The sequence below is a fragment of the Siniperca chuatsi genome, linkage group LG7, assembly GCF_020085105.1.
Source record: "Siniperca chuatsi isolate FFG_IHB_CAS linkage group LG7, ASM2008510v1, whole genome shotgun sequence".
Lineage (NCBI taxonomy): Eukaryota > Metazoa > Chordata > Actinopteri > Centrarchiformes > Sinipercidae > Siniperca > Siniperca chuatsi.
This window is the reverse complement of record NC_058048.1, coordinates 14,773,923-14,786,179: the sequence shown is the minus strand read 5'-3', so window position 1 is coordinate 14,786,179 and position 12,257 is coordinate 14,773,923. Positions and strand designations below refer to the sequence as shown.

Sequence of the window (12,257 nt, the reverse complement as noted above, 5' to 3'; positions counted from 1 at the left end):
TCTGTGGTTGATATGCTTAAAATTATTTTTGCTGAATTTAAATCTTGGCCAAAACATATCATGCAGCAGAGGTAATGATTGGTTTAAAGTAAAAGGCAGCTGTAACGGGAAATTATTATACACACTTGAAGGCTAAGTGTTCAAGAGCAGATTTCTGCATTAAGAAATGATATTGAAAGACAGTGAACCAAGATGCAAGTCTACAGAATGCTTAATGTCTCATATCTCATATTGCTATCTATATGTAGATTTTTTTGTCACTGTAGGTATTTGATTGTGTGCATGTGGGCAGATTAGGTGTATTGTTGTGTATCACTGTTTATGACGATAATTTGTGTGTATCCTCAGAAGAGTGCAATTCTGCATTGCTGACATTGGTGTGTTGCATCCCCTCTCTCCCAGGAGTACCATTCTGTGAGCTGCGAGAGCATTTCGGAGAGGAGTTCTTTGGCCTCTGCTTTGAAGAAAATGAACGAGTGCTCCGGGCTGTAGGCGGCAACCTCCAGGACTTCTTCAATGGCTTTGATGCCCTTTTGGAACACATTCGCACCTCCACGGGGCGCCGTGCCTCATCTGAGAGCCCCTCCTTCCAGTGCAAGGATCCCTACGAGGAGGAGAAAGGGAGAAGAAAATTGGACAAAGTTGGAGAGCGAGGAGAAGGAGATGGAAGAGGGAAGGTGTTGCTTCTTCATTGTTTCAACCCTGCCCCTGTTGTTGGATTGGTCATGCCAGGGTTGATCAGAGCTGTTGCCAGGCGGATCTTTCATTCAGAAGTTGAGGTGGAAGAGGTGCCACCTCTAACCCCCTTATTGCCCAATGAAGATACAGAACACACAGATGGTGACTCCACAACCCCCACTCCGACTGCGTCCCCCACTGCCTCACCCTCCTCGTCCCCGTCCCCTCCCTCTCCTTTCCAAACCTCTATTCCCACAGTTTGCTTGTCCTTCCAAATCCAGGAGACATGCCCACCTTCCCTCTCCTCCTTCCCAAATGCTTCCCCGGTGAGCACTAAACGGCCCCCCCTCTCACTCTCCACCAACCCCAGTGATCTGTGCATCAGCCTGGCCACGTTTTGCCGTGCCTTTCCATTTCACCTTGTCCTGGGGCCTCGCATGGAGCTACTGCAGCTTGGAGAAGGATTGAGGAGACAGGCTCGCATTGAGCCTCACCGGAGCCTCTCGTTCAGGGACTGTTTTGAGATTGTCTCACCCAAGATGGAGCCTTCGTTCCAGGGCATCCTCCTGAGGCTTGCATCCCCATTTACCATCCGTACCAGACCCGATGGCACCAAGGAGGCTGGCACCAAGGAGAAGGTAAAGATATTATACATAACAGATGTAGATAGAAAAGCACATGATGAAGGTCCAAATCCTACTTTTCACTACATAGTATACATAATTATTGCAGTAATAGTAACTGTTTGGTAAACTGAAATCCAGTTTCATATTTTAAATGATAAGGCATATTTCGCAATTTCATATTTTAAATGTTATCTTTTTTTTAATCAACAATCCCCTGAGGAGACCAAAATCAGTAATGAATTTATCCTAGAAACAAGTATTGCTTAAGCCTCCACATCATGGAACATCCAGAAATTATTTGATTTTTAGTTTTTGAGCTATTGTTGCATTGGGTGACATATTCCGTTATTAAAATGAACATGGCCAGGGTTTTTTATTTGAAAACTGGTTCTGCCATTCAATTTTGATCACTGGACAGTAGCTCCATCTTTGGCAGATGGTTCTGTATTTACACTGCTGAGAGGAGTAAACTACACTGGCTATGTTCATTGTAATTAACAAGTATGTCACCCAAATGCTGTGGAATGATGCTCTTTTATGTGTTTTTCTTTTTAATAGTTTTTGGAGTGGAGTTCTACAGACATAAAATACTTACTACTGGTATTAGACTTTAGCTATGTAGATGATACTTGCAAATAGGATAATTCATTGTTAGGTGTCTTTTCATGGAATTTGCTGGTAGTAATAAAAAGATAAAGTATCACCATCCTTACCCTCTAAGTCATAAGAATGTAATTTACAGTGCTACAGTAAGCTTCATGATGAAATCCACCCATTTTAGTAGCACATCTATTAATTGCTTAATCAGGTTATAACTGCACTTTGTTTTATATGTGATGTACTCACTGTGTGTCACGGTCAAGCACAGAACTTTCTGTACTGGGAACAAAAAGTACAGAAATCACCATTAGTTTGCAGTTATGTTATCAAATGAGAGTTTCATTTGAAACACTGGAAATGTGTGCAAGAAGGCCAGAATTTGATTCCCAGTTTGTTACAAACGTTCCCATTGAATGCCAACACACAGGTTTCCAGTGTTCTCCCCAGGAGGGTGGATGTCAAGACAGAGTTTAGTGTCTGAGTTTGCTATAGTTGAATATATCAATTATTTTCTGGAGTTCTTAGTCTTCTAGGGAGAATAGCAGTGTTGTTGCCTACTATTAAAGTTTGGGTGTACCATCTTCAAAAAGAAAATAAAGAAAAATCAGACTATTGATGGCACTCTTGTCTATACTGAATGCCATTCCACCACATGTTGTACCACACCCGCAAGCCTGTGATGTTTTTTCACGGGAGGAATGTGGTTTGAATTGGTTCCAATTTGCCAGAAACAATTAATCAATCCGAGTTGTATGCTATATCCCGTTCTTTATTGATTGGATGGTCTCTGCAGGCTGTCAGTGTCAGCACCAAACACCCTGACACTAACCAGAACTGACAGAGAGGAGATTGATCAGTCCAGCTGCAGTGCTGTGCGGTGTGTGTCTGTATGTTTGTGTATGGGTGGGTGAGTTAGGCATGGCTTAAGCCGCACACTCAAAAATATTTGTATTGAAAAGTACTGGCACATAATGGGCTCCCATGAGAGCAGATGTGTACCCTTTGATCCACCACAAAGGTATAAACTAGTTTCTGATAGTTTGTAACAGTATCAGGTACAGTTACTGAGGAAACACTGATTGAGATAACTGGATGGTACAGGGGAAAAGGTGTTTGTCTACTTTTGCAGAACACAAGTTGAGGCACCATGTCCCTGCCACAAGCATCTCCTATACACCCTCCATAGGCCAAGAGTGGAAGTAAGAATTACAACAAACCAAACAAACAAATTAAAAATAAGTTGGTTTCTCAATATTGTTTAAAGGTACATTTGGTCACTTGGGGTACGTGATTGTAATTTTGAGGGTGCCACTGTTTAGTTGAACACAATCCCTCCTATTTGTATTTACTGGTTGTTGGGGCATTTGAAGTTTTGTTTTTACATTGCTGTGTTTCTTTTCTTCTTCTTAGTGGCATCTTGTCTAGCTGGGGGCTAATTCTGTGAGTGAACTAGATGAGACAGGGTTTTCTTTGAGAATGACCAGAACACAGTGCTAGGTCTTATGCCCACGGACTTTTTGAGCATTCCCAAGCACACCTGCTATGTTTGCTCATGTGGACAAAGCATCAATATGAACAAAAGGATCTGTGAATATAAATGGCCTATATAAATTGGTGGGTATGGAGGTAAATCATTATCCTTTCAGCAAGTTACTTTACTTGTCTCATACTTTTTAAACAGCTGTGCCAATTCACAGTGGTGCGTGACAAAAATGGCTTACTGAATGGAGAGATGACTTCTCCAAACAGGAAAATTATATTATTTTATGCATCATACAGAGTGGCAAGATGTGAATAAACAGCACCACATATCTGCAGCCAAAGACAGATGGTGAAGTTAAAAGTCCTGTCATGTCATGTTTTCCCTCTTTGTCGTAGCACTGTTTGCACTAGTCTTTGCCCTGGCATGTAAATAGAACCCACAGAGACAGCTAGCATACTCACACGGCACTCAAACCCGTTAAAAGACATTTCTAAACAAACCTGATACGATTAGTATTTATTTAGAGATTATGTCAAGTAATTTGTTTGTTTGCTGCAAGATGATTAGTGTCTTCTGCTGCTTAATTTTAATTCATGTCATGTCAATGCAGTAGAGAAAGTTTTATGTTCAAAGGACTACAGAGGGCAATACGTCTTCTATAAATAGATATTGTATTTAAGCATGTGCTCTCATTATCGATCAATCTCTGGATTATTTTCTCGATTATTCAATTAATCATTTTGTCTATAAAATGTCAGAAATGTTGTTTTATTCAATCAACAGTCCAAAACCCAAAGATATTCAGTTTATTATCATGCATGACAAAGAAAAGTATCAAACTCTCACATATTATTATCAAAATAGTTGCCAATGAATTTTCTTTCGAACAACTAATCGATTAATCGCTGCAGCTCCGCTGCTATTATATTTTAGTAACATTTTTAAAAATGACATTGCCCATGGTTGTTTGTCAATATTAGAAGTAATAGTTAGTACATCACAACTTGTGAACTATGTGAAAATTTCTGTTTGAGTCAACACCACAAAAGAGAATCATTCATGTGGGCTCTCTTCATGAAAGTTGTTTGCACTGCTTGCTTTGGCCAAATAAACCATTTAGTGCATTAATCTGAACAGATGACAACAAAACACAATTATGTAGGTGCACAGATCCTCCGTATGTACATGCAGATGCACATAACACACTACAATGCCCACATTCCACATGCTATCAGGAGTAGCAGCAGGATTCCCCTCTTCACAGTTAGACCTCGAGTACCACTACAGTACATCTCCTCGCCAGCTTTCATGTGCTCTCTGTCAGTGTCTCTCATAAATTCACTATCATTCTCTCACCCTCTCTGCTGCTCACCAGTTTCCAGCTTTTTCCCCTTCATAAAGTGGTTTCTCGTCTCACATATTCCCAACTTTTTAATTTTCTCCCTCTTATGCGACAGTTCAGAGTGTAAATTAATTTAAAAACGGGTTATAGCTGTCAACAATTGCTCCAAAAATGGTTTCTCTTTCATGAGTCTTTCCCTTTCTCCTGTTTCCACTTCTCTATTAGAGTTCCCTGATAAGACAGACTTTACTCTGCTTTTTCTTTTTCGCCTTGTGTGACTGGCTGGATTATATTTCGTGGTAGCTGCACAGATCGGATCACAAATAACTGCTAGTATGCTTTTACAGGTTATGATGGAATTAAAACATTAAAACATTTTAATGAAATTTTTCTGTAGGATTTTTGTGAATCAGGAAATGCAGTTGTAATTTTAGTGTTATCCTCCATATTTCAGGAAGATGAATGTATAATGAAGCTGAGGTTTCTTATTTAAAAATTATGGTTTACTTTTATCCTTAGAACAATAATGACTTTTTTTTGCTTTTTTTTGCAAGGACCTTTTTTTGCTTTTGGATGGATCCATCATATAGTTCACATTGTATATCGCTGTTGCATCACTAATCAAAATAGTATGTGTACCATAGTGTTTTAAAAAAACAACAACAAAAAAACATTTATAATATTTTAGTTAGCCTTTTTAGATGTCAGATGAGTGGGATTGGCAACATATGTAAATTACTGACAGGAAGTTCAGTCACAAGATTGTATAGTTGTGTGTATGTGTGTATTGAGTTCAGGGTTAGCTGAAGTATCGATGTTCTGGTTCTGTGTGGTGGCCCTATAATCATCTGTCTTTCTCATCACTCCCATCTACAGACCACTGTTTAAAAAGGTACTTCAGCATGCTGGTTTCACTGAGTCAGTGTAGCTGCCTTTTCTATTTCCCTTTGTGTTTGTCTCCAGTGATCAGAACCTGGCACTGCTTAAGATTGAGTTAGACACTGCCTCCAAGCTCCAAACACCTTCAACTAGACACCTGAAAGATTTGTGTTGCCGTATGTGTTTGTTTTTCTTTATTTTTGCCATATGAATCTTGTGTTACCTGGGCAGAGAAGCAGAATAAAGAGAGAGAGAAAGAGAAGGATGGGCTGACATTTTCACTAGAAAGGGCAGCAAGAGAAGGAGACAGGCCAAGGTAAAGAGGCCACAAAAGAGCACTCCCCTATGCTGCACTGTGTGTGTATTTGAGTGGCCTGTAGTGGATTTTCAGTTTGACTTCTTTCCTGTCTTCGCCCAGGGACATGGGCTGTGCAAGAGACATCCAAAGGCCTACTGAAATGGTCAAATTGCATCTCTCTCCATCTGCTTAATGTGAGCAATGTGGTCAGCACTCAGGGGAGTTTACACCATCAAAAGCTCTCCTCTAACCAGTGCATCATCTTGTTCATCATGTTTCCCTTACACCACAGTTTCCTATATCCTTAATATGAATCCTCCTTCCCTAATCTTGCTTTCTCCAGCAAGCAGAAGTAGAGCAAGTTTTAGCTAATGCATCAGATTTTAAAGAATACATGGAACTTACAGTAAATGCATGCAAAGTTTTATTTTGTTTTATCATAGCGCATTTTGCATACACTTTTATTGGTTGTCAGACATAATACACAAGGTAAAGTCCTCACTTTTTGTGGCATGTGGAATTGAATGCTGATATTTTCTTTCTCTTAATAAATAACAGGATGAGACATAGGACAGAGAATCCATGAATCACAACACCTACCTCCACAGCAGTGATGTCACTGCTGTAAACATTGAAAAGTTTTCCCAGACTCTTTGGGTCATAGAGTCAAATTTGTTTTCTATTAGAACAAAAATATAGCAAGAGTTGGAGCTTAGACCAGCAGTTGTCTTAGGTTCAGCCAATTTTCAGCAGACAAAATGGCATGTTTTGAGTATTCAGATACAAATCCTGCTCTTTTCTATGACATTTGTACCCTATGTAATGTGCTAGTTAAAAAGGGAGATTGAGGACAAGGAAAATTTGTGAAGGACTAGGAGTACTTGCTTGAGGAACCATCAGGATGTTCAAATCTGCAATGTCATACTTGTTATTTAACAAATGCTACTCTATTGCATTAGTAGGGGTTGCTGAATGAGGTTTGTTTGTGTGTGCATGTGTGCACCTGCGTATCTGAGTACAAAGAGAATCTTGACATTAGCACCACCTTTGATCTGTTTCTAGATAAATCACTGCCGTGATGGTTTGTTTGTTCAGTGGAGAGTGCTTTGAAAATCACTGGCCTCTCTGTCTCTGTCTACTCTAAATTAACAAAACAGGGCGAATGAAAATACAAGGGAGGAGGAAAAAGAGGCATAGAGACAAAAAGAAAACACCACAAGTAATGAACATGACAAAGCTACTTTTAGTCTGACTGTTGAAACAAATGTGATTATTGGCTTTCTTTTTTAATCTAATCTCTCAGATCACTTCAGTTGGATTAAAAAAGTATGTGTGTACTTTCTACTATCCACTACTCACAAAATTCCAACAACATTTGGCTAACAATGTGCATTTACAGTGATGTTGATCAGTCTACACTGTTCCTGACAAGCTGAGTGTGAGATGTCCTAAAATGCCCACTATACCAGTGGACATTACTCTGGATCTCCATGGTCTGTTTGTTGCCAGATTCAGTATAGATACTTAAACACATGGCTTTCTAACGTATACCTCATTACTAGATGTTGAGGTGGCTTTGGAGTTTCAAGTTTTTCGAAAATGAAGCCAGTACAAGTTATCGGAGAGACCTCGATCACAGTAGTTAGAAATCAGAAATGCGTGGATAGTCTGTGAACCATCCATTATCAGTAATAACTGGCACGTTACTGATCAATTTTGATAAAATACTTGGGAATAATGTATGCCATTTCTCCATTCGAGCATTTTCAAAATGATTCCAACCGTTGGAGTTGTGCTACAATACCAGTTTCAGATATTTAAGATGCTAATAGTCTGACTTTGATTTTGGTCCACTTAGAGACTGGAGACTCATTTCTGGATGATGTATTTAGATCGCTATTAACAATACATGTAAATAATAGGTAGTATGAACAGTATTGACTCATGTAGAGTCTCTTAGCTCTGCTTAGCATCAAGTTTTTTCTCTGAAAACTAAATATGAGCACAGCACTGAACATTTCCAGTGACCTTTAAATTGCCTGGAGCTTTCCAACAGCCCGGTGAAGAGCATAAAGCCAAGAAGGTGGGTGGTTACAAGTCCTTGCTGCTACAGTCATGAAACTCAAGTGGCGTGACTGCCTTACTAGGGCACTCTGCCTGCTGAATGTGCATCCTATTGCACCCGTGGCTAGCATTGTTCCCATTACTGTTAGCTTAGTTGGTATTGGGCTGCGCATGGGTCTCATGTCTTTTAATTTAAGGAGCAAAATTATTACAAAAGGTTTATGATGGTAGATCTTGACCTAAATGTCATTTTAAAAACCTTATTTTCTTCATTTTGTTTCATTTTGGCATATCTGGCATAACTTTTCTCATTTTAATCCTTAAAGGAAATTGTGTCTCAGTGTGGTGCAGACTCATTGTGTTCCTGTATTCTGACTGAAGGGTTTCATTCAATGCAACTCAAACAGTCCTATCAACTGATTACCTGTACCAGTTGCAGTTAAACATCGTAAGTGTTATTTTTCTCATTGCTTGCACAGATCCAGCAATATGACACTTGCTTATTCCACAAAGACTCATATCAACATCTGATTCAAGTATAAAATGAATTTACCTCACAGGTGGGATTTTTTCAAATGTGACATCAGCATTTTATGGCTTCTGCTGACTCTTTCATGTGAAACAGCAAGGTACAAGGTTGTAATGTAGTGTTTATCTAGGCTACATGCTGTGTGTGAGTGTGTGCATTTGTGGTTTTGTACATGTTTTACTGTGTGAGTGGGATGTAAGAGTACTGCACAATATAACCAGGGTCTGACAAGATAAGAGCATTGCAGCATTGTGTGTGTGTGTGTGTATGTGTGTGAGAGAGGGATGAGAGAGGCTGACTCATTGACTCTTTGCTGCTCAGTGCTTGTTCATGCAAATGAGTCTGTTGACATGCCAGAGTCTGCTCACAAAAGACAATCCATTAGCTGTCCGTTCCACCTCCTGCTCTCCTTCCCTCCATCTCTTTCTTTCGTACCTGGTATCCATTTTTCAAGTCCAGTGCGTCTCTTTCTCCTTGTGTCTCGCTCTCTCTTCTCCCTCTCTCCTTGCTCCCCCGCTATTTCTGCCTCTATTCCTACCTCTGGCCCTTTCAGCTGTTTCTTTTTCTCCTTCCCTTGCCTTCTCTCCTTTTCATCTACTGTCAGCTGACTTCATTTTGGTATACATATGGTAACGTTCGTAGAAAACTATATGAACAAAATAGGGCAAAATATGACAAAAGAAGAAGGTTCATGTTTTCATAATGGAAAAGTTGCTGTTTCATGTTGGAGAATGAAACCTGTCTGTCTTTTTCTAGCCATACATTGGGCTGCGTTCACAACACTCAATGATGTTTCATAAGAGAATGTGAAACACTGAATTGCAGTTCTCAATGTTCCTATAAAGCAGAACTTTAAATTATGCTTTCATACATTTTTTCCCCTGTTTTAATTCTTTCCAATTTGTAGATTGTGCAACCCCAATTTGTGTCCTTCAACTGCCATAGCAATGTCAGTGGAGTTACTGTTAAAAGACATTTTAAAAGCATTCTTTCTAGGCTGTGCATAATATTACACAGCTCTCTGTGAGTGCAATTAAATAGACATATCCCTCGGACTGTGTCATCCAAAATGGGGTTAGAGTTAGGGTTAGCCATAGGCAACCTGAATCTGTACATTTTGATAATCCTCCATACAAGCTGTTTTCATGGCCTGATATATAGCATTATAAACATTCAAACAAGCATCAGTTATCTGTGAAGAATTCTTAGAGTTGTTTTCATTTCCTTGTGGTGACAATGCAGTGACCTTGAACAAGGGCTTAGTGTAAATGTGTAACAACCTGCTATAAAGAAGAATCACTACTCATACTGGACTAGGACACAACATACTGGCCTCTTCTTACAGTTTGCTGTGTTTTTATCTGCTTTTATAAAAAATAATTTTACATGCCTTCTTTACTGCCTCCCTAAAGTTCAGTCATGCTGTTGTACTGTTGTTTCTGTCTGACTGCTTTTATTGCGTTTTCACGGTCTCATCATGCTTTTATCACTTCCTTTTTGTGCTCTCTTTATTTGTCTTTCCCTTTAACCATCCAGCTTTTTCTGCAATGCTCCTATTCTTTCCATTCTTTTCCCTTTTTCGTTCAGCCTTCCCACCTCACTTTCTATCTCTCCTACCCTTCTCCCTCTTTCTGTGTGGCCTTTCCTTTTGCCCTTGCTTCATCCTTCGTTCACTCACCTCCTCTCTCTCTGTGCTGTGATGACAGAGATGCAGACAGAAGGAGAGGAGAGAGCTGAGTTAAACAGAGACGCACAACTAGGCCAACACAACTGCCTCCAGGGATGTGTGTATGTGTGTATGTCCATATATGTTTGTATCAGTGTGTGTGTGTGTGTGTGTGACTTTGTGAAAGAGTAAGACAGAAAATGAGAATGACAGAGAAACAGAGACACTGAGAGAAAGGTGGTGAGACACTGGTATAATTATACCTACTGCACATGATTAAAAACAGTTGTTAGATTGAAATTTCAAACTTCATTGTGTAACAGTAAAAAGCAGTGAAACAGTTACAGAAAAACAATATAGCACAACAGTAAAACAACTGAATATTATCAGCAGTCGTCTTGCAGTCGTTGTGGAAGGTTATGACAGTCTTACAGGACGACTTGATGAAGTTGCTGGCCACTGGCAGGGCCCGCCTCCTGATGCTGTGGTGTCGGCCAACCCAAAATGTCACATTTGTTTTTCCATCAGATATATACACTGAATACACAAAATATCAGGTACATCCTCCTGATACTGAGTTGCAACCTATTTTCTACAGTCCGCATTTCTCAAAGCATAAAAAAACTTTTCAAACCAATCTGCTTTTCCCCCTGCCATTTTCTCCTTTGTAATTGATTGATTTAAAGGATAACTTTAAATCTTAACTTTATGACCACTTGGATCTTATTTTCACAGTTTTGGCCATCATTCCTATCATTACTAATAACATTATACTCACCAAGTTAATTGAGCTAAGTATATATACAGTATATAGATTATTTAGGGTGTAACCGAATATGAATACATTATTGAGATATGCACACATAATGTGTTCTGAACAGGTACAATGATATTCGTCCCCCACCATCAGTCCCCACCGCGCTTTCCCAACCTGTCTCCCAATTGACACAATTTACCACAAACATCACACCTCTTCTTCTCAGAGTCATAACCCTAAATACACAGACATCAACATAGTTTTAAGCTCATCCTCAAAAACTTCTCATCAGATTAGTTGTGCAGTGGGAAATAAAGCTGACTGATTTTCCACAGGTGTTATTTTTACCTCAGGATCAGATATTGAAGCCTGGCACTGTGCATGACTTGAAGATGACAGAAGATGGGAAACTGAGGAGCTGAAGTTAGGAACCGTCTCAAAAGTGTATGCTAATGGGCTATGGGAGCTTTTCAGACTTTTGTCAAATTGTTTGAAAAGACATTTCAAACAAAATTGTATTTAATCTGGAACTCCTCCCACTGCATGCACAATCTCCTTTTTTGTTTTTATTGTGCAATATGGCCCCATGAGCTATTATGGCCCATGTTTTACCTACAGCTTTCTAATTTTTCATCATAATCACTCCAATGTATGAATGTAATTCATCTGAGCCTCCTATTATTATATACACAATGACCCAATGCAATTCTGACTCCTGACTCTGACGTATTTTATGTCCTGTTCTATTTTCACTATTGATTTCCTCCCAGACCATGAAGTTATTTAGACTCAGTTCAGGCCCACTTGTTTTCTTTTTTTGAAAGTGGGGTTCAAATCAAAATTGTATTTTATTGTTGGATTCATTTAGGTACATGGTTAAAATATTATATATATATATATATAGATATGTATATGTATGTGTGTATATATATATATTTACATATACATACATACATATATATATACATACATATATATATATATATATATATATATATATATATATATGCTGAACTACTGAATGAATGGGTGTGTGTGTGTGTGTGTGTTTGTTTTGTCAATCAGTAGTTCATCAGTAGTAACTAAATCACACCTAAATTGTGTTTCAGGGAATGGGTGTGTCTTGACCTCAGACTCTGTGGGTTGTGGGCTGCATATGTACATATATGTTTGTGTGTTTCTATGTATGCATGTCAGTGTTTCTGAGAAACAGACAGTCGGAGTGTGTGTGTGTCTCCCTGTTGGATATATTCTGTGTTTGTGTGTAGGGAAATACTGTGTGTGTGTGTGTGTGTGTGTGTGTGTGTGTGTGTGTGTAGATGTAGACTGTATGTA

General features: G+C 39.1%; 1 protein-coding gene across 3 annotated transcripts in view; it reads left to right on the top strand.

Moving 5' to 3' along the window:
* gucy1a2 (guanylate cyclase 1, soluble, alpha 2) overlaps positions 1–12,257 on the top strand; it is a 63,851-nt gene that overhangs the window by 20,051 nt on the left and 31,543 nt on the right. For all 3 annotated transcript variants that reach the window (XM_044203569.1, XM_044203567.1, XM_044203568.1), the window contains exon 4: positions 403–1,316. In XM_044203569.1, the coding sequence (XP_044059504.1) occupies positions 403–1,316 (914 nt within the window). The remainder of the gene's footprint in view (positions 1–402; positions 1,317–12,257) is intronic.